The sequence below is a fragment of the Diadema antillarum genome, unplaced genomic scaffold, assembly GCF_040938485.1.
Source record: "Diadema antillarum isolate AM-2024a unplaced genomic scaffold, OU_Dant_1.0 seq00001065_RagTag, whole genome shotgun sequence".
Classification (NCBI taxonomy): Eukaryota; Metazoa; Echinodermata; class Echinoidea; order Diadematoida; family Diadematidae; genus Diadema; species Diadema antillarum.
The window spans coordinates 122,368-149,405 of record NW_027271891.1 but is presented as its reverse complement, the minus strand read 5'-3'; the positions used below and the strand labels follow the sequence as shown (position 1 = coordinate 149,405).

The following is a 27,038-nucleotide window of genomic DNA, read 5'->3' as shown; positions in this document are numbered from 1 at the left end:
GTCCTGATCATGATTAAGACGGTAAAGTAAGATCCAGCAAATAGAGATTCTACTAGGTTTCCTACTAACCGGTTAACTGTTAAATGATTCCGCTTATAACCAAAGAGACAGTTAAAATTGGCTTTACCAGTTGTTTGTGTGTGTGTGGGGGGGGGGGGGGGGGAGATGGGGGCTGCGGGTGGATGGCTGATGATGGGGTGAAGGGGCAACGGTCCCCCCCCCCCCCCACCACCCACATATGCACCCCAATTAAATCATAAATGGAAACCCCACTGACACACTGTGCTGCCAGTCTGTAGCGTAGACACAACTTACCGGTAAAGTTCAGATGCTAATGTCAGACAGAAGCAATTTCCAGGCACAGGCCTAATAGTAAAAATACACAGTTGTCATTTAACAACAACCAAGTAGGGGCCTACAGTCGTAACTACACCGGCGCACCAGCGACGCTGTTACTGGTTTAGCGCCCCAGGGTTTAGTCTACATGTACATGTAGGACATAGGTGTGTGTGTGTGTGTGTGTGTGTGGTGTGAGCATCCTGTGTTTATGATGAAGCAGGTAACTTTTGCCTTTCTATCTCTGATATTTGATCTCAGGACGTCGGGCACAAGAATGGACAAAATGCACCCAATTCTTATGCATAGGGAGAGCACCAGATCTGTTCAATTGTATTGAATAGGCCTAAATCTATGTAGAGAGAGATCCCTAGAACACACAATCGACACCACCTGCCTACACAGTACGTGGATGCTTCCTCGTTCCAGTCTGCTTGTGACAGTCTCATGAAGAAAAAGACATGGCAAGTCTTCAAAGTGACGTCTTTGTAAAGATGGTGCACATTCGATGTCTTGGAGTGGTTCTGGTGGTGATACTAGCCATTGGAGGCCTGCCTGGGCTTGGCCTGGCTGAGATCCAGCAGTATGATGAGATGATGTACAGCTACCACAAGAGCAGTGAGGATGGTCGTCTTGCTGGTCATGTGCAAAACTGGGCGACTCTTGTCCAAAACTACATTGTACAGGTTAGTTCTGATTATTAGGAGTGTGGTTCATACACAATTGAAATTTTGTCTACTAGTAGTACTAGTAGCAGGACCTATGTGCCTCTGGACATTTCACTTGCTGAGAAGCTTTGTATCAAAGAACAGTGCTTGTGTGTGATAGGCAGATGATCACTGCCAGAAGTATGTGTTAATGTCATACAGAATACATGGCGATCAAAGCAAATAGAAGCTTAAGTATTATGAATAAAGTGATATTATTTATCAGTAAGGTAATTGCACTGTGGAATCATGTTGTGGCGTTAAAAACTCACTACAGGCTTTTTTTGCTGCCTCTGCTAGCAAAATTAAACCTTGGACAAGTATTTTGACAGATTTTAACTCCCAGTATTTCATCTCATCTCATGATTTAAATTGTGTCCTATTGTTTTCTCCCCCCCCCTACTTTTTGTCCCCAAAGCTTACGAGTGATGGTCTGCAGTCACATCACACCCAACATTTCTTTGACACGGCCAACTACACCTACCAGATCAAGGACGGCAACGATACGGTGAAGAGAGTCAAAGCCTTGCTTGGAGACTACTTTGTCAAGAAAGAGAGATCAGCTCGGGTGAGCAGGTCACCAAAACACAGGACTTCGTGAAGACATCAGAATATCCATCTCATATATCTTCACACAACATCTGCAAAGAGCAAACGACAAAAACAAAAAACAACCATTTGTGATTGCCTGATGCTCAAACTAAATTTAATGTTCACTTCTGATTGTAACCACTGATGGTGCTGTTCTGTTGTGTTCAAATTTTCTGCAGCAGTGAGTCAATTCACAACTTTCATGCAAAGTGGGTGATGTTGGTATTGGGTCTTTGGCAATATAATAGTTTAATATCTTATTTTGATTACAATGATTACAGTAAAATTTAATGTTCTGTTTTCTGAAAATTTTAGGCAGTTACCAATTAATTCACAACTTTTATACAAAATAGGTGATGTCGTTCTTGGTCTTTGGCAACATAACAGTTTAATATCTTATTCTGATAGTAATATTGACTGTTAATGTTCTGTTTTGTCAAAATTTCTGGCAGTTGCTAATTCACAAGTTTCATACAAAGTAAGTGATGTTGGTATTGGTCTTTGGCAACACAACAGTTTAATATCTTATTCTGATTATAATAATTACAGTAAATGTTCTGTTTTCTTAAAACTTTAGGAAGTTACCAATTCACAACTTTCATACAAAATAGGTGATGTCGTTCTTGGTCTTTGGCAACATAAGAGTTTAATATCTTATTCTGATAGTAATATTGACTGTTCTGTTTTGTTAAAATTCTGGCAACTTTCATACAAAGTGATGTTGGGTATTGGTCTTTGGCAACATGCATGATAAAACATGTTAGACTCGTCTTGGATATGAAGTACCGTACATTGATCAATTCTGACTGTAACAAATGCATACACTGTGCACTATGTCTACTGTGTAATCAGAAACCTACGAACAGATTTTAAAGGGTGTGTACAGTTCTGGTTGAGGTGAGGATTTAGCTTTTAACGTTTTGCGAGATATTCAGAAACCACACAATGAGATGTCAAAGAGCATGCAATTCTAAGGGGTATCAAAAGTTTATTTGATGAAAATCAGTTTTGAGATGGCTGAGATATCCAAAAACAGGGCAAAACAAAGAGATCCTAATAAAAGGTGTGGCCTGTTGCCTTTTATCATTATCACTGTTTTTGGATATCTCAGCCATTTGAAAACCAATTTTCATCAAATAAACATTGAATCCTTCTTAAAATTACATGCTCTTTCATATTTCATACGAAGTTTCTCATTATCTCACTTACATTGTAGGAATGTTCAAAACACGAATCCCCACCTCAACCAGTACTGTACAGTCCCTTTAAACATGTCTGTTTTCATTACGCTGCTTTAGTTTGGATGACACTGAACTTACCTTGAATATTATTTTAAAATTCTTTCTAGAAACTAGTGGAGAAGGTGGTGGAGCTGCATGATAGCTTCTTCAATCAGTCTATGGACTCATTCTCCTTCAGCAAACTGTCAGACCTCAATGATACCATCTACCGGGATTCTGACATCGCCAACAAACTTCCAAAGGACCTCAACTTCAATTCGTAAGACTCTTCCTTTCAATATTTGTTGAGTCCACAATCTAGAAACACTCTCTCTCCCCACATGAATGTCATAAGAGTTCGTACATTGTAGTAGTCCTAACATTTTACACTTCTTTCTTCTCAAAAATAGATTTTCATCCTTCAGGTGTATGTCTTGAGGACGAGGCGATTTTGCTTTAACACACATATCCCATAGACACCTACCAGAGTGTACATGGGAGTAGTCTTTAACGGGTTAATGTGTGTGTGTGTGTGTGTGTGTGTGTGTGTGTGTGTGACACACCTACACTACAATAGCTTCTGACCACACAAGCATTGAGAATAAGGATTCCTGGGACTAACACTACCATAGAGCTTTCTTTAGCTCATTAGAACACTGGTCTGGCATTCTGGAGGTCTTGGGGTTTGATTCCAGATGGAATCCTTTTTTTATCCTCAGTTTTTCATTGATATTGATACATTTCTGGTCACTTTCCCTTTGTTTGCATTTATCATTATTATTCAAAATGCTGCATCACTTCGGTAATCTCTCACATACATCCCCAAGTTGATTTCCATCCTTCAGGTGTATGCCAGGTTTAATGTTTGTGTCACACACACACACACACACACACACACACACACACACTACAATAGCTTCTGACCATATGAGAAATCGAGAATAAGGGGTTTCTGTGACAAACACTGTATTATGGCTTTCTATAGTGCTCAGTCAGTGGAGCACTTGTGTAGCAATCCGGAGGTCTCGGCTTCAAATCCTGATGGAATCCCTTTTTTTCCACTCTTCATTGAAAAAATTAATGTTGGTAACATTTGGGAAGTGCCTTGCTTGTTTCGTAATGTTTCTGTTCAATTTTTTTTTTCAGATATTTCAAGCAGAGAGTCAGCAATACATCCAGCATCATCAAGGTATCGGACAGTGTGATGCGTGATGGTCAGGGGGTCATTAAAACCACCTACTTCACCACTGGTCTAGACGAAGCCTTCAAAGAAAATGTTGCAGATGACCCAAAGTTGAGGTCAGTATTTTGTTGCTTTCAAGACTCCTCACCTGTAAGTCAATCAATCCATGTCCTGATGTGAAGATTGGAATCCCACTACATATGGGAAGCTGGTATATTCTCCACAAAGTCTGTGGAGATTTTATCATCTCTCTTTGGATGTATTAAATAAAGATTTCTAGTCTAGTAGCACTGCATATATATTAAAAAGAAATTGGAAAGCCTGTCAGCGTGCCATCATGGCTGTAAATTTCTTGGAACATTAGACTTCGGGCTGGTTCCCTAGTCGCAAAAAACAAAAGAAATTGACCTGCATACTGTAAAATATAATATATTCGCGGCACGAAATTTTCGCGAATTGGAGCCGACGGCCTTTTTCGTGGCAAGAAATTTTGGCAAATTGCCACTTGCGTTCATTGCATATAGTGTAGATAGCATTCATTGCATATAGTGTAGATAAGGAATTTCGCGTACATTTTAATTTTGCGCATCTTGGCGCTCGCGAAATTCGCGAAATTAAAATGCATGCGAACATTCCTAGTTTTACAGTATCTGTCAATATTTGTTGGTCGTCAGTTGTCACGATTTGAGTGCTAGGTTGATGACTTAATACCATTCTTTGCAAAATGTTTCACCTTTGTATTTTCCAGTGTGTGAAGAGCCATTGCCATGCCAACGTTATTAGGTTAAAGAAAAAAAAAAATGTGACCAAGTTACTTCAACATTTGGAGCAAATTGTATAGGATATTACATACATTGCCATGACCTTAGGATGTCAGTATGCAGACTGTTTTGTCAAGAGTTCAGTACACTGTTGCCATGGCAATCGCTTTTGGGGGGGGTGGGGGAGGATAATACAAAAGTTAAGTGCTTCCACAGTGTTGAGCTGGTTATAGTTACTACATTGTAGTAGTCTTTGTGCACATTATTGCCATAAGTATGGATGTTCAAGATAAAGTCTTGTTGGACCACATCTTGCCATGGTAACTATATTTTTGGCAAAAAATATCTTTTTGTCATTAATTAATTCAGTTTTGTTTACTCCCATAAAAGGGGAATCAATCACATTTAGTATTAATTGTATTTTGCTCTGAAGAGGTCTGTATTCAACTGTAAATGATTGGTGTTATGTTCCTTCAACCTCATTCATGGCCTAAAAACTTGCTGTATGCAATTTCTTAACCTGTTGAGGACGGACTGATTGTGCGACAACACGCATTTCCCATAGACACCAGCCCGAGTATACTTGGGACTCATCCTCAACAGGTTAATCTCTGTACATGTTGTATACCTGCATATCCCAAACTATTTCGTGTGAGCTATGTAGTGACATAAAATCTGTTTGAGAATGCTGTGTTTCGTCTACCCATAGGTGGCAGTATTTTGGCTCTGTTGAGGGGCTTGTCAGACTCTTTCCTGGACGAGAGTGGGATACCAACTTTGTGGGGTTCTACAATGACTATGATCCACGGGTCAGACCTTGGTACATCGCTGCCACCAGTGGGCCCAAAGATGTCGTCATTGTTCTTGACTGCAGGTTGGTTTCATGCTTTAAAGTACCTTCGAACTCAGAATGCTTACAGTGATTAATACTGTATATACTTATTTATTGCTTTGATAGAGAATGGAAAATAAGTCCTTCATGTCATTGTGTAAAATTCCAAGCTCAATAGTGGCTGTATGTACTACGCATGAATACAGATACTTTCTTGTCAATTAATGGGTATTTAAGGACCAAGTGTAAACAAAACAGCCACAAAGATTAAATATTTGGACAACAAGCCAAGTAACACTCAGATTCCAACTTATGGCTAATAGGAGAAAAGATAAAAGAGGAATTAGGCCTATAATTGAGGTCATGTTTACCAATACATCATGCTTAATATATATAGGACTGCCTGCATTTTCAGTGGGTTCTACACAAGGTTTAATAGCTGTACCCACACTAATACATACATCCTCTAATCTTAGTTTGTATTTCCTGTCAGGTTTCTCTGTCTTAATGCACTAGTAAGTGAGTAGTGTATTCTTGCACAATAATTATGATAAATACATTTTTCTGTCCCATGCATGTACATGTATTATTAGGTTGTGTTTTGAAATGGCTGCAAAGTGTATTTCAGAAGTGTAGAGCTCATGCATGTGCAAGCAAGAAGAAATGGTGCTATGTCTCTCTTTCCAGTTACTCAATGCGAGGAGAGAAGTTTAAGATAGCCACAGAGGTTGTAAAGACTGTCCTGGACACTCTGACCAAGCAGGATTATGTCAACATCATCTGTGCCCGGGCCAGCCACTGGGATGGAGAGGGCAAGTGAGTTCAAAATAATCATCTCTACCTCCACCATGGAGGTTGTGTTTTTACTGACATTGGTTTTTCTGATGGCAAAATAACGCTGAAAATATAAGTTGTGAACAGATGGGGATAAAATTTACAGGAAAAGTTGATAATGGCACAAGGAAGAGACTGAATTTTGGTAGTGATGCGGATCACCGTCTGGATCCAGGAATGGAAAAAAAAAAGTAAGAATTTTTTTACCATTTGCAAATAGGGCCAACAAACAGGGGATTCAAGCTGCACACATTTGAGGTGCGCAACCGGGCAAGGTGCAGTAGGAAGCTATGGTAGAGACACTAGAAAGGATTCTGAATCATTGGGCAATATGGTCATTTCAGTATGTATGTATATTAGGGGAAATGAGGTGCTTGGTGGAGGTCTGCACTCTCACATTGCTGAATTTTCTATTTTTTACAAGTTCTTTTGTCATTACCATAAATTAGTAGTGGTGATATTGTAATCCTCATCATTATTACTTATTTCATAATCTCATTATCATTAACATTGTCATCATTACTCCCTTTGTGTGCTACAACAAGATACATTTGTAGCTATTTCTTTTTTTTTTACGTCATGAAAATGACCGTCTTGTAAGTAGTATGCTGTAGTCAGAGCAATTTTCAGTTTTATGACATCTCAGTGGAAAGCCACTGATGACTTTTCCCAATAAAATAGTGTGCTGTTCATGAATTTACAATGTCCTCTGTAATCTATTTCACAAACTGAGTGCTATAAGTTCTGCAGACAAGTTTAGGTATCATGCATGTGAGGACTAAAGGTCTTTAGTGCCTTAGGCATTAGTGCCTGTTGTCCAGGAATTGCTTATAGTGCTGCCAGGTTGCTACAACAAAGTCCACTTCATCTTTGTATCGATTGATTGTTTTGCAAGTATAGCTTCTGCCAATAAGACTCTTACATGTGTTATTCAATGTTACATTCTTCCTGTGATTCAGATGGTACTACTATGAAACAGAGGTACAGAGTTGTAAGAATGACACGCTGGTTCCTGCCACTACGGCCCACCGCAAGGATCTCTACTCCAAGACCAGCAATCTTGTCCCAGGTGGAACAAGTGAACTTAAGTAAGTGGAATTTTCTTTTAAAAGCAGAGACAATGTGCTAGCCATGAGTTGATATGAGTTTGGGTTGCAGTGTGGCCTTCAAAATACAGCTACAACTTATGTCCTGTATTCAGAGGGGAAATTTGTGTTTGTGTTTTGATAGCATGTTATATCATATATTGTGAAGTATGTATATAATATTATGTTGTCTGTTTCATTTTGAAAGTCAAGCCCCAATTCTTTCCAGCTTGATTGTATCAATATAATCATTCCCATTCATCTTTCATGCAAATGATGCGGCACAAATAAACAAGAAGAGCACATAACTTACAGACTTTGTCTTTCTTTACTGCAAATTAATACTGTAAATTACAGTTTCAGCTATTGTTATGATACCTGATAGATATAAAAATGTGTTTGAAATACAAATGTCCTGTATTAACCCTATTTTAACTGGGCTATTTGAGACCAGGTTTTTACGGGGGGGGGGGGGGGGGGGGGGGGGGGGGGTCAATTTGACCCCCCCCCCCTTCAGATCTCGGCCGCCGATCACGCGATCGCCGCAAAATTTCGCCTGAAGATAGAGCTGGATGTCCACTACAAGATTACATTGTCATACAATATGAAAATATTAGCTTTGTATTTTTAGTGAATTAATTATGCAAATTTATGCATGAAATCGTATTTTAATCTATAACTCTATTAAAAAGACTGAAGGATTGCTAAATTCTTGTGTCAGAGTTCCTCAAGAAACATCCAACAATTTTCATGCAAAAAAAATAGCATAATCAAAATTAGTTTCTTCTGTTTTTTATTGTTTTGTTAATTTCTTATGTATTTTATTGTTTTTTCGACCTTTTTTTTTCTTTTTTGTGTTTCTTTTTCAAGATTATCTACAATAGAATTGATTAATTTCAATGGTTGAAAGTTGAAGTAATCTAATTTATATCAATTTTACAAAAGAACACAATTTGTGTTGGATTTGCACACGATTTCATTAATTTGAGCTGTTTTGGGGTTGACATGCATATGCAAAACGTTACATAACTTCAGAACGGTGTACCCGGACGTCGCAAATTTGGTCGCAAAATATGCGGGAGACTTCAATGAAAATAGTCATGAAACGACGCAGCAAAATCTTTGCGCATTGCGGAATCGTAGCACGAAATGTCAAGGGGGGGGTCAATTTTACACCCCCCCCCCCCCCCCCCCCCCCCGCCATTCAGAATAGGGTTAAGTCCATAGAGGTTATCGAGGTGTTATGTCAAGAAGTTTTCATACATTCTCCCTGTAGACATGGTTTTCAGAAAGCTTTTGAGCTGCTGCGTGGTCGATCACGGACAGGATGTCAGGCCCTCATCATCCTGGTGACTGATGGGAAGGATACAGATGGAGAACATGTCAGGTGTGGACCAGGTAAACACAAATCACAAGACAATTTGTAATCATTTCATTTGTAAGGTTAGGGCCCATTAACCCCAGCTGCCTAGGCACAAGCTTAGCTGAACTTGCCAAGCTTTTTACTCAGAGCATTCATTAAATCCGTCCAAACGTGACCTAGTTGCAATGCTACTAGCTACTCAGTTGTAGCAATGTGCCTTATACTGTTTACGCCAAATATTTCGAGAGGTTTTTATTTTTGTGAATTTCGCGAGTCGGGTGCTGTTCGCGAAATTAAAGACATGCAAAAATATTGACTCTGATCCCGATTTGAATGTGACGTATGCGTGAACACTTCCCCGTTCAGTACAGGACTCCACAATATTGCATAATCTCTGTTCATTTACCATAATTAGTTTCTGTGGACATGTGTGCCAGCAGTATATGTGCCACACAAAGCTCAGTAAAAGAAATCTTCCACAAGTAGGTTTTTTTTTCAGATGTAAATATAGTAGCCTTCCAGTGCTCTTGTATGAATTAAAAAATGAAACAAAACTAAGACAGTTTAACAATGTTTTCTGTCCTGCATAGGTTACTACACCCGCAGTGGCTTTGTTCCTGGTCCTATCTGCAAGTATCAGTGGGAGAAAGTCTGGGACACTGTCACCAGTCTCAACAGCAAGGCCCATCCAAAGGTGAGTGTAGCAGACCCCAATTTTTTTTTTTTTTTTTTTTTTACCGCAGTCCCATGGTTGTGAATCACTTACCCAGCAGCCGTCTTGATGTCATGGACTATTATCTTGAACCGTAGTGGTAGTGGCTCGAATAATGTAATTCTTTCTCTTCCCCTCTCTCTCTCTTTCTCTCTCTCTTTCTCTCTCTCTCTCAGTAATGAAAAATAAGTAACTTTATTCATAAACAGAAAGTCTCAAAATCAAGACAAAGGGAGCATATAATTTCCAGGGGATATACTGAATGTAATTGAGAATATTTATATGTGACTCGCTACAACAAAAGGATCCGAAAGTCGGGGGAGGACAATTTTCTGAAAATGGAGTGACATTATTTCCTTACTCTTCTTCTTTGATTTCATATATAGCACAACCCATAAAAGTTCTCGGTTGCGGAGATATCGATGGTTTTATTAGCACATGTCAAGTGGTTGAGGAAATCAGAGTTTCGAGAAAAACGCCTTCAAAGTTTTCCTTCCGACGCTATCATGATCAAGGGGAGGCGACACAGTTTTCAACGCTTGACAATAGAAGACCTGCTCCAAGCGACCTCCGCGATGAAGCTTAGCGCCAGCGGTCTACGCACGACCAATCAGTAATCAGGGTGCCACGCACTGACCAATAAGATCACTCCCTCATTGCTAGGGGCGGAGTATAGCTGTGGTGCTAAATCCAAACCTGATGACGCGTTTCTGTTACGTTGAAAGTCGGAAAATCATGGCCTATAAAAACGCTGATTTCTTGCCTTTGATCATTTAGCTTCGAAATTTTTGCAGATGATAGACAAAACATTAGACTACAAAATTATGCTAAAAACAGAAATCCGATTGTTTTGACCAATTTTGATGATGTGAATTCAAACTCGATTTTCTCGGCTCAGCCGTCATAGCAACTTTAGGATCCTTTTGTTGTAGCGGGTCACATATGGTTGTAGCCAAAATGAGGTATACAGAAATTGTTTTTGTGATAATTATCAAGTGATTTCAGGTTTTAAAAAGAAGAAGAAAAAAAAAACATGTCTGGAATATTCCACTTTCCTTTAAAAATACTGGGCTATGTTCATGAAATTGAGGTGATGATTGAAGTTTTGCCCCCCCCCCCTCCCGTCTTGAAAACTGACCAACATACATTTACCATGCCTAAAAACATGTATTTTGATATATTTGCAGATTCAGTTTGTGAAGAGTGAGTTTAGGATAGTGCACACTCTCCCTGTCTGAACCTATGCACATGCTATACTTTGCCTTTTTTTTCTCTTTTAATTGGCAGTCAAATAACTGGCCCTAAAACTTGATTGTAGCTTATTAAGTTAGACACAACCTCTCAATGGGACACATCAACCCAGTTGGACTCACCCTCCAAGGTGAAACGGTTTTGAAAGCTCTCATATATCACAGGTTGTCTTGACACCAAAGGCTTCAGAAGGTTTAGGTAATGCATTAAAATTTGCTTTCAAGACATCTCTGTGTTAATTTATCAATAAAACACGGTGTGGGCTAAGAATGACACATATAAATCAAGAAAACTTGAGTTTGATGTGATAAGACGGTGTCTGCCTCTATCTCCTACCAGGCTCGGATCTTCAGCTACCTGACCATGGACGACGGGGAACAGTTTCCTGGCAAGCTGTCATGTGACAACAAAGGTCACATGCAGAAGTTGCTGAATGGCGAAGATCTGATCTCTCAGATGGGTCAATATTTCACCTTCCTGTCTAACAACTCCCTCAACCCTACTGGCCTCTGGACTGCTCCTTACCTTGACTCGTGGGGGCTGGGCCTTATGGTCACCATAGCCATTCCTGCCATCAGCAAGATTACAAACAGGTTCAATATCTATTATCCCTTTACTTCATTTATCCAAGTAAGATATCACTCATACTTTAGCTGTCTATTTACCGTTAGAGGGAAAGTTAACAGACCATTAGAGGGAAAGTTGACAGAGAAATATTGCTAGTCAAACCAGTAGTCATGTTACATTTGTAGTTTGAATCCATTTTTAGTGTATATCTAAACTCCATTCACTAGCTGTTTGACAAGATGTTCTAGTCATTAAATCCTAATTATGTTGATTGCAACAACACTGTAAACCCTGCTTTATGAGATACATTGTGCAATTGCAGTGGCCTAGCAGCACAATATTAAAGCAGCCTTATTTTTCTTTTTCTTTTTGCACCTCTAGAGGGAGTTACTTCTGTATTGATATTTTTATGCCTCCGCCACGAAGTGTCGCCGGATGCATTATGTTTTCGGGTTGTCCGTCCTTCCATCCTTCTGTCCGTCTGTAATTAATTTTGTGGACAACATAACTAAACAACTGTTTGAGATATCCTAATGACACTTGGCAGGTATATGTTTGAGGGGGTGAAGTTGTGCCGGTCAACTTTTGGACGCAGATTCTCAAGGTCAAAGGTCAAAAGGTCACGTCAAATGTGCAGAATTTCATTATTTCCCCCATATCTATACAATGCCCGAAGGTATTTTCTTGAAACTTTAGTGCATACATGTATTATCAAATAAAGATTCTCTAGTGAGAGTTACGGGTCATGAGGTCAAAGTTCAAAGGTCAAATGAAAATGTTAAAATTTCACTTTTTTCTCCATATCTCGGAAATGATTCAAGGTATCTTCATGGAACATTGTACATATGCATGTACTTACTGGCAGTGATTATCTAGGGAATTTTGTGGGTCATGAGGTCTAAGATCAGGGGGTCAAAGGTCAAGGTTGACTCATTAGATTTCACTTTTTCCATCATATTTATGCAATGCATTCAGAATTTTTCTTGAAACTTGGTGAATGCATGTATTACCCAATAGAAATTCTCTGGGGAGTTTTTGGAAAAAAGGTCGGATGTCAAAAGGTGAAAGGTGAAGTAAAAGTGCTACATTTCTCTTCTTCCTCCATAACTTGGAAGTGGCTCAAGGTTTCATCATGAAACTTATGTATGCATGTTCTGCATGACAGTGATTCTCTTAGGTATTTCTAAGGTCATAGGGTCAAGGGTAAAAGGCCAGGTGAAAATGCTAACAATGTACTATCTAATACAGAAATTACACTTTTTTCTATACCTTGAAAATTACTCAATCCATAGACTTATAAAAGGGTCAAAATTCAAGTATAAGTCCTCAAATCCCCACATACATGCTCTCTTAGAAAATGTAGCCATTTATCCAATTACACCTAGTTCAAGGAAAGTGAACATTCAACACATAATGATATGTCGTATTAATATTTTGCCATTTAGATGAAACTGTCATCACACATTGTCAGCATGTATTAAATAGACCATTAGAAGAATCATACATTATGGCGGAGGCATGCCATCGCCATAGCAACATTTCTAGTCTAATTTGTAATTATACAGTGATACAGGGAAATTAGAAGACTAACTTTATCATTTTCTCCACACGTTTGTCTGTCACTGTGTACAGTGTGATCGGAGTGGTTGGGATTGATGCTACCTTGGATGAGATTGAAAACCTGATTGTCAATAATCAGTGGGGTAGCGTCTATGCCTTCCTCATTGACAACGAAGGAGAAACCATCTTCCATCCATTGCTAAAACCCAGTAAAACGGTAAGCCACTTGAAGAAAGATCCAAACTTATTTACAATATGACCTATTCCATACTGAAAAGGTATAGAAAAGCAAGGAAATCTTATTTTCGTGATCAAACAAGTATGAAAAAACCTAAGAAAAAAATGATTCCAATACTGAACTTCTGTCTTCAGGATCACAGTACTGCAAGCCCATACCTACCAAGTTTTCCTGTTTTATAGAAATATGCCTCTTTCAATTTGTTTTGTTTTTTTAAGGAAAAAAAAGAAATTTAATCAACATAATGTTGCTTTCCTATTTATACAATCGTTTGTAATACTGAAGTATGAAAGATTGCTGGAAATTCCTATTTGACAAATTTGTCTCTGAATGTTCCTGTTAGCCCATTGATGATGGGCTGATTTTGCTACAACATGCATTTTCCATGGACACCTGCCAGAGTATACTCGGGACTAGTCTTCAACGGTTTAAACTGCTTCTCTAATCTACTCTATAGTGCCCATTCAAACCACCTGCCATTTAATTCATTACATATGTCACCAAATTTCAAATAGAAATAGGGTGTTGGGTGCATATCATCCAGAGTCACTGACATGCACCCATACTTCTTTTTTTCTGCTTCACAGCTTGTGGACGATCCCATCTTCATCAACATCGGTAAGCTGGAGCAGCCGGAGGGGAAGCCTGAAGCCTTCAGTAAGGTAGTTTCTGAGATGAGACAGGGTAAGAGTGGTTCCCTCTACATCCAAGATGCCATCAGGGGAATCCCCAAGGTAAAACAACCTTCTTGAGTCCTGCTTTATTGATCCAGTAGTATGAAATGGTGTGAGGGATAAAAAACATTTCAGCCTCTTCACCTCTGTTTAAGAACATCTTTGTCTGTCAGTGGTACCATGGATCCATGGATACATCTGAGAAATATTGATATTTCATAGACGGTATTAAGAAAAGAAAGATTATTTTACTCACTTTGGTTTTTAGTATGCAAGCCACCAAATGTTGCACACTTGTGATGTGAGTTGTAATATATAAATCATATATCTAAATCCAATAATCAGACATGTCAACTTTATTTTGTTTCAGCAAGATATTATCTCCCCAGTCTTTATGTATAATGTCCCATAACAAAAGTTATCTGACAGGAGTCCCAGTGTCAAATACCACAAGATATGTTGACTAGATTGAGTAGTATGTGTACAAACTACATGCAACCATGCCCACCACTCATCATCACACTTCATCCATATGCAATCACCAAGAGCCATGAGTTAGAGACCTTTGATAGTCTGATCGAGTAACCTGTCAGGATACAAACCTTATACCCCTTTTATACTGCACATGACTTTATTAAAACTCGCTTCTGAAGTCGGGTTAAGTCGTCTTATATTGCCATACTCAACCACCCAAGGTTATGTCCGTGACTAGACCTGTTCCCCCCCCCCCCCCCCCAGCTCGGGCTAACTATTTTTCAACCTTTTATACTGAGAGTTAGCTTGTTTCTGGTGCGCACCTGAGCGAGCTAACCCCCAGTATAAAAGGGGTGTTAGTACCCCTCTTGGCTTTAATAAACCAATTAATGTTCCAGTGAGTTTTCCAGGGGCCAAACTTTCTATATGACACTCCTTTCAACCATTTACAGGGAGATTTTGCAGATGGAGTGAAGACCCAGAAGATGCCAGCCACCTACTTCTACACCTCTCTCAATGACTCTGTCTATTCCTTTGCCTTCAACCTTGCAGACACAGACAAGGTGAGGGCATTATGTCATAGCTTGTCATCATGTATGTTAAAAGTTCTCATGAATTCATTTAACCCTAAAAAGACTGGGCTATTTTGGTAGCTCGAAAGACTGGGGGGGCCTCAAGGGCCCCCCCTTAAGATCTTGGCCGTACGTGGATCGCACGATCGCCGCGGAACTTTGCACAATGGTAGTGTGCGATGTAATCTACAAGATCGTGTTTTTAAATTTTCCAAAATAGTCTACTTTTATTTTATTTTGATTAATTATGATAATTATGCGAGAAATCAGAATCTTTCATCAAACTCAGTAAATAGAGCTCCAAAAGTGTTCATTTTTGGTATAATTGTTCTTTGTGGCATTCTTAGCAAATGTACTTGAAAAAAAATTTGGTATCAAAATTAATTTCTTATTCATTTTATTGTTTCATGAATTTCTTATGTATTTCTTTGTTTTTTCAACCTTTCGTTTTTGTTGTTTTTGGTAACAAAATTTGTCACAGACACTTTTTGAAGCATAATACTCCTAAAACAAACTAATTTTAGCCATTGAGAGTAAAAATAAGCATATTTATATGAACCATGTGAAAAAACTCAATTTACATTGACTTTGTACGCAAAATCAAATTTTGTAGCCATTTTTGGCCTCACGTGTATGTACAAAAAGTCATGTAACTTCAGAACCGTACCCCCAGGCATCACAAATTTGGTGTCAAAATGTGCGGGAAACTCAAAAAAAATAGGTTATGGAGCATCGCGGCGAGAGCATTGCGTGTTGCAGAGTAATCGTGCGAAATGTCGAGGGGGGGGGGCCTCCAAGGCCCCCCAGTGCAGTTAGAGTTAATAAGGATAATAGTAGCTGACTGGTTAACTTTGACTTGCCAAATTCTTTTTCATCAGCAGTCAGTAATTCATGTAAACTTGACCTAGTTGTAAAGGCTTGTAGATTGGTAAGCCTACTCAAGTGTGTTAATGTGCCTCAATCAAACAGAGAAGCCATGATGACACAATAGGGATTAGGAGGATTAGTTAATCTCTGTTCATACACAATAGGGATTAGGAGGATTAGTTAATTTCTGTTCATTGACAATTAGTTTTCAGACGTTTGTGTCAAGCAGTGTAGAAAACACTCCAGACTTCTGCACCAATCTGCAAACAAAGAGTAGTAAGAATTAAAGGGATCCACCTTTTACTAGGACCACTTTCTTTTATTTTGTTTATGGATATCTCGGCCATTTCAGATAGGATTTTTATCAAATAAGTTTGAATTCCTCTTAGAATTGTATGCTTTTTACTTTTTTCATATGTGATTTCTAATGATTTTGCAAAAAGTAAAAATCTGGATCCCTCACCTCAACCAAAACTATACCATCCCTTTAATGGATTTTGGTGTAAATGTATATTGGTCTCATTCCACTGTTCAATCAGCTAACTAGATTATATTCCCAACAAGATAGTGATCTTGCATTGTAAGAGATTATTTCATAGATGATGAGGTTGAAAAACCTACTGTAATTCACATTCTCATGCTTTTTGCAATGTTATATCCCATCTTGCTTATATCTCATCAGCTCTCTTACTGACTGAAAAAAATGCAAGTAATGGTTGGCATAACATTCAAATGTCTATAATAGTTTGCTAAATATATGCTGTGGATTTGTTGGAATCTGCATGGCTACGATCCATAAATCGCCAAATGCGGCAGTACAGTGAAAGCGTTTCTCCCGCTTTTGTTCCTCTCACATATAGCTTGCATTTTATGTAGTGATTGACTAACAAGCGGTGTTCCCTACTGGATTCAGGTGTAAATTCTAATTTTTTATCACTGTTTTGTGTGCAATAGTCATGCCTTCAGAGTAATTTAGCTATTCGAGTCATTTGAAAGAAAAACAGTCATAGATTTGTCATACATGTTACATCATTCACGTTACATCAAAGCAAAGTTGGGCATTTTCTCTACAATTTTACTCACTATAAAGCATGACATCGTTTGTGTCTCAGAATAATGTGGCACACAGGGGGTTTCCACAGTGGCACATAAAGAGTTAAGAAAGATTAAGGAAAATACTTGTAGGTTATCAACGTCAATCTATCATCACTGGCCAGAGATTCAATGATGCATTCATTTTGGAATCTCTGGAAACGTTCTCAATTGGTTCCACTCTTACCTGACTTTGAGATCCCAAGTAGTTACTTTGTTGGATTCTTCATCAAAGCAGTGTTACATCGAATGTGGTGTCCCGCAGGGCTCCGTGCTGGGACCTATCCTCTTTACCATGTATACTTCTCCTCTTTGTGACATAGCAAGACATTTTGGCCTGAGCTATCATCTCTATGCTGACGACACGCAGCTCTATGTTGCCTTCAAGCCAGGAATAACCGATCAGGTCTGTTGTCAGCAAATTCAGGATTGCTTGGCGGCAATGCAGGACTGGATGAGTGGCAATTTCCTGAAACTTAATAATGACAAAACTGATGTGATCCTGATTGGTTCCCGACACCAACACTCTGTGTTTGAGATGGAGCACATTTCCCTGAATGGCCAGAATCTGTCGCTCTTGGAATCAGTTCGTGACCTTGGAGTGATCCTAGACAACAGATTGAATATGAATGACCACATCACAAGTGCCTGTAAGAGTGCCAACTACCATCTGAGGAACATTGCAAGAATTCGCAGATTCTTGTCTGAATCTGATGCAGTCAAGGTTATTCACGCCCTAGTATCGTCACGCATTGACTATTGTAATGCAGTATTAGCTGGTCTGCCTAACTCTTCTATCTGTCGCCTCCAAAGAGTACAGAACAGTGCCGCCCGTGTTCTAGCTCGTGTGAGGAAGAATGTTCACATCACCCCAATACTAAGACAATACCACTGGCTTCCAGTCAAGAAGAGGATTGAGTACAAGATTCTTACCCTTGTTTTCAAGGCATTACATTGCATGGCTCCGAAGTATCTTCAGGACTTGGTCACAGTAAAGCAGTCAGCTTATAGCCTACGTTCTTCGTCTTCGACGGTGCTACATGTTCCCAAAACTCGGACAACCTACGGGGATCGCGCCTTCCTCCATTTGGCTCCTTCACTTTGGAATAAACTTCCGGATAATGTTCGTAACATGCACAGCCTAGTTACTTTTCAACGACATGTCAAGGCATACCTTTTTGCTCAATCATATGATTAGGGTTCTTTTTTGTGTGTGTTTTTTTCTTTTTCTGTTAGGCATTGTCATTGTATTGTATTGTTTTGTATGGTATTGCACTGTATTGTAATGTACTATTTATTTGTACCTTTTCTATTTTCTTAAGAGAGAGCAGAAAGCGCTTTGAGTAGTTTGTAACTGGACATAGCGCTTTATAAGAAATTACTTATATACTTATATATATATTTGTTTTGAAAGAATATGTAAGGTTTTGTGTGTCTTATCAACCACAGATCTTTCGCCGTCTTGCTGAGCCCCCAGACCGGTCCCGCTACAACACCAGCTACTTCAACCTTCTTATTGAGTATAACAGCACTCTAGCCAGGCAAGACCTACCAGGTAACTTTAAAAGACAATGCATACAATCTCGGATTTTTTTATACTTCAACACAGAAGGAGATTTCACTTTGCACCCTTTGATGGTAGTGGGCCTTGCGTGATAATCAATGTTTGAAGTAATAAGGGATATGGAGCTGACAAAACAGGCTCATTTGTGATGTAATACTCGTGTCTGTGAGAAAAATTGTTTACGTATCAGAGAATTCAATTGATGGGTTAAGTACATGTACATAGCATTTGCCCAGTATTTATTTCTTCTTTTTTTATTCATTGTTATGTAAGGTATTGTACCGTGAACATTTATATGTTAAGGAAATGGAAGGAATACATTATTTTCTCAATGGCGATTCAGAGCTGGAACTAGAAATTGGAACCACTACATATGATTGTGCAGTATGTATGTGGAGAAAAGGAAGCCTTATAAACATGAAAGCATATGTTGTCATTTCTTCAAGGTTTGATAGACGAGATTGAGGTGTACTATGATGAGCCCAAGTATCCCAAACTCAGGGTTTCCTACAAGTACTCCTCCATAAGATTTGCCCCCAAGTGCTACTGCAATCCAAACGATTTCCTCTTTGATGATGACTTGGCAAAGAAGACAGTCCGGGCACACAAATTCTTCAATGGCAACGAGACAGACCTCGGCTGTACAGAAGGGGGCTACTTTGAAAAGAATACAAGGTAGGAATATCTTTGAATAAGTGTAATGTACCAATGTCTTTATATAAATTGCGAAATTTAATGTACTTTTGGTTGGCACTATATAAACAATATAGTAATCTTTATGAAATGTCTTTTTCAAATGGTACAATTCATCAAGCTTTCAGTTTTGTGTATGTGTGTATGTGTAAAATGAATACTGGTACACGTTTGTAGTAAAGATCTTTTGGTATTCTTGCTTTATAACATTCCACAGCCAATTCATTTACTTGCGACATTTGAAATACAAGACTCACTGCACTACTAAGCTAAAGCAGATTATTATGTTACAATGCATGTGCATTTTGATACGTAGGAACAGACTTCATAACATATAAGTCACTTTCAGCAATTGTACCCTGGTCATCATGTGCAATGCTCAACTGGACTATGCAGTGATTACCCCTCAAAATCATGTAAGTTCCTTAATTCTATACTTCCCTGGCTTGTGGGCACCCATGGGTGTAAGGTAGAAATGACGTGATTGGAGCCTTTGGAGTTAGACAGTGACCAGATCTTGCAAGGTGACCAGACTGTACTCCAGTGAAGGGTGTTAGTATAGAAGTATGCATGCCACATGATCTTCTGATCTATACAAACAAAGGCCTGACAAGCTTGAAGATATCAAGTGTTCTAAATGTCTGTATCTTGCACAGGGCTGACGTACTGATAACGTCTCAAATTGAACCCATCTGGAGAGACAGAAACTCACCCCTTCTAAAAGATGTCAAGTGGACATACATTGGGTGCCGGAGTGGAGTGTTTCGTACCTACCCGGGTCATAGGTCAAGACGACCTTATGATCCTACAAAGTGAGTATAGATTTGCACATCTCAATTTGGAGACTTCCGTCTGAGCACAACTCAGCACATTCTGTACTCCTCACTGTTGGAAATTGGTCCAGACATCTTGCATAGTAAAGTTTGATGCAAAATTTGTTCAAATCCAGTATACCCTAATAAATTGTTGCATGATGATTATGATGTCCATAAATCACTGAATATACATCAAGAGCATCGATCTGCCCCGAGGAGGAGGAAAAGGCGGTGAATTTAACCCCTGGATAGTATTTTTTTTTAAAGATATTACTGTGCTGTTATGTGTAATGGATGCTGAACATGCCACAACATACCATATAATCCAGTCTCGTAAGGGAAAGAAATTTTACCCTCACTCATAATGAAAGCTATGCACTTTAGTATTTCCAAGGCAACTCCTCCTTCCTCTCCCCGTAGACGGCCATGGTTCCACCGTGTCATCGTCAACCCTGACAAGACCACCATCTCGACGGCTTACATGGATGCTGCTGGTGTGGGGAAGATTATCAGTCTCTCTCAGGCAGTCTTTGAGGGTATGGAGAACAAGACTAAGGAGGAGTGTGAGGGGCTCTCAGGAAAACTACCAGGAGGATGCCAGTGTCATACCAACAGGGACTGCATCTCAGGTGAGGAAATCAAATACATGCATTCTCCTCCAATGGAGGGTTTCCATGGAAACAGTATTCTAGGGACTGCAGGGCATATCAGTATTTCTCATTATCATGTGCTATCAGAAAGTGATATGTTTAGCCATAATCGGATCATGAATATCCCATACCCAAGTTTCTTTTCTGTATGTTTTAGATTGTGTTATGTGCTATAATATGTCATCTTTGACAGAGAAAAACATATACGCGCGTATTTCATGATTTGCCTGAAAATGAGGCTGGGTGCATATATAGGGCTGTTATCTCACAGAACTTGTACAATCATCCCTTGTGAATCATTCACTGGACAAATTATAGACTGCAGCGTGTTTGTTTTCATGGTCAAAATTAGAATAAGAGATGTGGAGGGTGAGTCACAGACAAGCTTGAATTAATTGATACCTAGGACATTTGTTTCTGTCCATTCATTATGGTGGTTGTAGAATCCAATGTTGGTAGAAATATCATTTTGATTGCTTTTTGCACTTGACCACACCTCCTATGATAAGTATTCACCCATTCTGAACATTTTGAAGTCAAGGCAGTGACCTGTGGACATCTATACCTTGATATCAGTCCAAACCACTCTTTTAGCTTTGACATCACCGCATTCCCATGTTGATATGATTGTTTCCGTCTCCCACACGTATAGGGAAATGTTACAAGAGCGAGGCAGCAGGATACACCAAGAATACTCGCTGTGCCTCAGAGCGTGTGGAGGCCGTTACCTCACTAGACATCCTCTATAATGACTTCCACAAGAACGTCTATAACATCATGCATGACAATGACATGCCATACTCCTGTGGTGACTTCTACAGATGCCCAAATGGAGAGCCTGGCTGTCAGACAAGGTAGTCATCACCTTTCCATCAGCATAAGTGTATGTTTACCTCTTGAAAACGGTCTGATTTTGCTATACAGCTGTAACACGCATTTCCCATAGACGCCTGCCTGGGCATACTCGGGACTAGACTTTAAAGGGTATACAGCTATACGCTGTGTGTATGTGCAAGGGAAAAATGTGCAGAGTGCTTGGATGTTAAATTTGTGAAAAATATATTGTTGCTGGGGTGACAAGACCTTGTATCAGCAATTTTGGTGAAAATGACTTTCTTGATTAATGGGCAAACAATGGGTTAAGTGATGTCCTGTCCAAATTCCGACTGTCTTACTCCAAAAATGAAGCCACCACAGCATGTCAAAGGAAAGGCTATCCCATTCGCCACAGTGCTTTGGCCGCCATGTTTTTTGGCTCTCCTGAACATTTGACATTTTGTAGATACGACGTCTTGTCGCCCCAGCGAAGATATGCTTAGTAGTGTTTGTATTTCGTGAATCTATTTATGTATGTTGCCTTTCAAATGTCACCTGTAATTTGTAAATGACTTACATGTCATATTTATATGTAATTATGTAATTGTATGAGATTGTTGTTTTAGTATGTTACTCTGTCTGATGAACAAATAATCCATTGTATGTAATAATGTTATGTGGTGTAATTGTAAATTACCTCAATTTGACCTGTGGACTTCTATGGTAGTTGTTTTCAATACCGTTAGTGAATAAATGAATAGATAATAGACAAAACCTTTCAATTTAATACCCTTTGCAGTTTAATTAAGTTATTCATTTCCATGGTTCACAGAGACACCTTTCTTTTCCCACATGTGGTGTAAAGATTAAAAAAGCAATTTACTATTAAACATATTATGCAAATTTTCATGCCTACTCTATAAAGTAGTATACAAATGACGCACAGGTCTGAGTGCGTCAGTCGGAATTGTGTGCATAAGGTAACTATGGAATGCTTAACCCACGAGGCGAAGCCGAGTGGGTTTAGGCTAAATTCCATAGTTACCGCGTGCACACTATATTCCGACTGACGCACGAAAAGACATGTGCGTCATCTGATTTATAGAATGGGTAATTTTCTTGTCAAAAACCCATTTTTCTATCGTGTTACCCGATGACAAAATTACTGGATGCATTTCCTTTTGGCTTGCCGTAAACAAGCATGCATCAGTTTTTACTGGACGCACGGCCAGCCATGCATCAGTATTTACTGGACGCATGGCCAACCTGAGTGCGCGAACGCTTGCTTAGTGCGCAAACCTTTGTTACAAGTACGCGTACTCTTGCTACAAGTGCGCGATAACATGTTTACCACGGTGACTCAGCGTACGTAGCGTGCAGCCAGTAAAAATCAACACATAGCTCTCGACCAATCAGATCGCAGGATTCTCGCTACCCATTCTATAATTTATGATGACTGGAAATCTTGCCCAGGGATTGTCTACATGAACTTTTGATACAAACTGGATCCCAAGAAAGTAAAGTTTGAAAAGGTGAACTGACCAACCCTTTATAAACACAACAGTTTAAAAGACAAAAAGAAAATTCATCCATCCATACCAAACTAAGAATCTTCATACTTTGAAACTGGCCTTGTAGAATAGGATGTTATTGTCTGGTATGGACAGAACACTATGTTTGCACAATGAATGCCATCAGTTACAAGGATTACTTTTTATAAGCTCTAACCTGGAATATCAAAGCAATAATGCTGTCATTACCCTCTTTTTCTCACAGATGTTATCTCTTTGACAACTATGCCAACCTGGTGACTGACCCCGTGTTCCTCAACATTAGTGATCTGGACACGGCTAAGTACAACAGGGTCTCGCTCGGCAAGAAGGAAGGGGAAATCATGCACGACCTCATCTACAGACATGAGTTCTTCCAGCGGAAAGAACAGATCGATTTCCAGGGAAGCTGCAGTGTGTCTCCAGGCGCTCCCCGGGTGAGTGCAGTCCAAGTCTGCTGTGGTATGATGAATCCTCATCAGTAAACAAAGAAATGGAATTAAAAGGCCCCTGCAATCTAAGATGTATGTTGACCTCTATTGATGCCCTTAGGTCACTTCCTGTGCAAATATGAATCATATGTTTTAAAACATATTTTAGTTTTCCTCATTCTGCATCCTGTGAACACCCACCTCTGAAGAAAAAAAAAAAGAAATCCTCCAGATCATCTTTATTCATATTCCAGTTTGGACATCATCCTCTTATAACACTTCAGCTGAACAATAAACATACAAGTAGTAACGCCTTACCATCCATTGCTACGTCAAAATGTATACATTTCCATAAAGTGCTTATCATGGACTCCATAGCTCTGGTTCCAGATATTGGAAATATAGGAAATATCACTTAATAAAACTTACGAGTCTCAACAATCAAATTAGTGCACAAAAAGTTGATGAGGAATGAAAAATCAATGAGAATGACAAAAGTTAGTTTCTGAATGATGCATCTGTCATATGGCAAACACAAAGTTTTTGCTTGGCAGTACTTAAAGTGGAGTGCTTAGGTACATAAAAGGTTAAATTTATCTTTGTCTCCGAAATAAACAAGGTCTCCCTGGAGGGTATTGCCAAGACACCAGAAGAGCTGGATAACTTCTACCGGTACAAGGGACCCATCCCCTCCTTCTCCAACTCCATTGGTTGCATCCAGGATGTGGTTGGTTACCAAGCCAACTTCTCGGCCCTGGGTGAGTGAAAGCTTTTATACAGATAATCCACATCATGCATTGAGGGAATTAGTAAGAATTACACACACAAGGTACCTTCTAAACAGTCTAACATGCCCAAAGTGAGAGCCAAACTGTTTGGAATGTATCGAAGGTACAGAGTTTGAGTAAATTCTAATGCTTATACAAACTGATGTGTAGTATTTGATTTATAGAATGTCCAATGATGAACCAGATCCTCATCTGATGATGATATTGGGATATATTCATCTTATTTATGTCTTTCCTTGTCTTCTGTTGAATAGTGAAATTGTTATCCATGAAACATGATGTTGTTTTTCAAGCACTTACACGAGACAATCTGCTCCTCCTCTCTGGAGTATATCTGAAAAAAAGAAAAAAGAATAATATGAATGAAACCATCTGCTATCAATATTTCATAATTTACATTATTTTCTAGCTGTGCAAGAGATTTTCTTAAAGATTCTTTTTTTCTTTTCTTTTTTGGTTATAGTAAATATGTGAAGGTTGCAATGATTTATTTTTTATTGCATTTGGTCTCATTTGCAGGATCTACTGGAATGATAACAGGAAACATCTCAGGTCCCTGTAAGTCTGGCTTCTACTATCTGACCGCTCTGCCCAAAACCAATCTCTTCCTTCTGGTGGTGGAAAACTGGCGAAATGCCAAGGAAACCCTCTACTTCAACTTCAACTGCAGAATAACAAACAGGTGAGACATATTGTTCATGATTTTAGTATAATTTTAGTAAAAAAAAAATTAGTACAAAAAAGGAAAACAAATTAAAGACTTTTCTCTTGAGTTCATTAGTGCAGTCTGAAATTTTCTTGTGCCTTTCAGTGACAACTTTATGTTGAGTAATCCATAGAGGAACAAGCAAGTCATTAGATTTCTGTAAAGAGTTTTTATAAATGTTCAAGTGGTCAGGATGACTAACTTGTGAAAGACAGACCAATGAGGACAACACCAGTAAACCTTTAACCCTAACCAGGCCGGGCTTTCTTGGGTGTTCTGTGGCCGGGGAGGGGTTGATTCAACCCCCCCTGAGATCTCGGCCGTCGCTCACGCAATCGCCATGAAAATTGGCACATACATTACCTGTGGCGTAATCTACCAAACTATTAAAAAAAAAAATGGAAATTTTCATCATGATGATTAATTATGTTAATATATGCATAAAATCATACTTTTTGCTTTAAATCAGAAATTAAAGCTCCTAGAATCCTAATTTTTGGTGATAACATTCTTTGTAGCATTCCGAACAATGTACATGAAAAAAAAATCTGGTATCAAAATCAATTTCTTATGTATTTTATTGTTTTATGAATTTCTTATGTATTTTCTTTGTTTTTTCGACCTTATGTTTTATCATTTTTTTTTCTCAAAATTTATGACAGAACCTATTTCAAGCATAATTATGCTAAAATTGATTAGTTTCAGCCTATGAAAGTGAAAATAATCATATCTTTATGAATAAGAAAAGAAAACTCCATTTGCATAGACTTTATACACAAAATCACGTTTTTGAGCCATTTCCGGTCTGACAGGCATGTATAAAAGGTCGCGCAGCGTCGTAACGGTATGCGCGATTTTCGCGAGAATGGTGTAAAAAGATGCGCAAGACTTGAAAGTAAAAAGTCAGCAAACGGCGCGGTCAAAAAATTTCGCGCGGCGGAGTAGTTGCGAAAAATGTCGAGGGGGGGTTGATTCAACCCCCCCCCCCCCCCGGCCTTTGTAGGGTTAAGGCATCTCCTTCTACCCATAGTATGTATACAGGAAACAGGAATTGATTGAAACTTTTTCTTCTATCTTTATAGGGTGTCAGCCACAGGGGCCTTTCGCATCATCAACGGCACCTGTGCACACACAGATGACAAGATCCCGCTGGTCAGTCAGAACAAGTGTGCCATCATTCGTGACGTCACGATCCCCTGTGAATTCAACGTAGCGCCTCCAATTCAGATCAGCACATTCTCTTCCCTCATGATACTCGTCTTTATCCAGCTACTATTCTGCAGTGTTCTACACTAGTGTTCTACACTAGACAAGTTTTGTCTGTATAATGCACTTAATCCAGAAGCATAAGATTATTTGACTGATTTTTGTGCAATTGTTTGCTGCTTTCTGTATGGCTGATTTATCATTGATATTCAAAAAATCTTCTAAAGTTTTAAAACATGTTTTGCTACCCAAAAAAGATGATAATTTTCAGCAAATAGAGAGTTATTATATTCTTGTTAGAACCAGTGAATGTGTGTCTAGTGTTAAAGGTTCTTTAATTATGCAATAGTTTTTACAGCAATGGTCAGTGTAATGTACCGGATCGCTTTTCAAGTGCATGCTTTGATCCTTCTCTTTCTTTCTGTCTCTGTATCTAACTGGTCAGATTTGTATGTTTTGGCTTGCACTTATTTTTGCATTGAGGTGAACTTTGAAAATTAGCCTGCATTTTGTTGTGCCATAGGATTACAGGGTTGTAGGCGGTAGACTTGTAAAGACTTAACAATTTTCAAATGTTTGTAAATATGCTGGTAGAAACAATCATAGGGAACAGAACTATATATTGATACTGAAATTTAATTTGTAGAAGTGTGTGAGAATTTGATGTTCATACAACTTGCAGAAATAGAAGAGTGAAACTGATAAATGAACTGAATTGTTTGTGTATGTGATATTTGTCTTTAGTTGCTCAATTTGATATGAAGCTGGAAAGAAATGATGGACCAATGTTGAACAGTGTTCTTGTCTGTGTCAGTGTACCCTTCAACATTACTAGTATAACTTTCTATGGAAAGTCAATGTTTGCATGATGCCTTGGTATGCTATTTTCAGACAATATCG

At 38.9% G+C, this 27,038-nt stretch overlaps 1 protein-coding gene across 1 annotated transcript; it reads left to right on the top strand.

Moving 5' to 3' along the window:
* The first annotated feature begins 909 nt into the window (after positions 1-909).
* On the top strand, positions 910-26,228 carry LOC139743287 (voltage-dependent calcium channel subunit alpha-2/delta-3-like). The gene is made up of 22 exons (XM_071653781.1): positions 910-1,022; positions 1,462-1,611; positions 2,983-3,134; positions 4,001-4,153; positions 5,508-5,672; positions 6,318-6,446; positions 7,424-7,552; positions 8,826-8,947; positions 9,503-9,606; positions 11,215-11,468; positions 13,075-13,219; positions 13,828-13,974; positions 14,841-14,951; positions 18,369-18,474; positions 18,930-19,158; positions 19,833-19,988; positions 20,412-20,620; positions 21,294-21,495; positions 23,234-23,444; positions 24,058-24,196; positions 24,746-24,908; positions 26,015-26,228. Exons 1-22 carry the CDS (start codon positions 930-932, stop codon positions 26,226-26,228), a joined length of 3,483 nt encoding a protein of 1,160 aa, XP_071509882.1. The 5' UTR covers positions 910-929.
* The last annotated feature ends 810 nt before the right edge of the window (positions 26,229-27,038 follow it).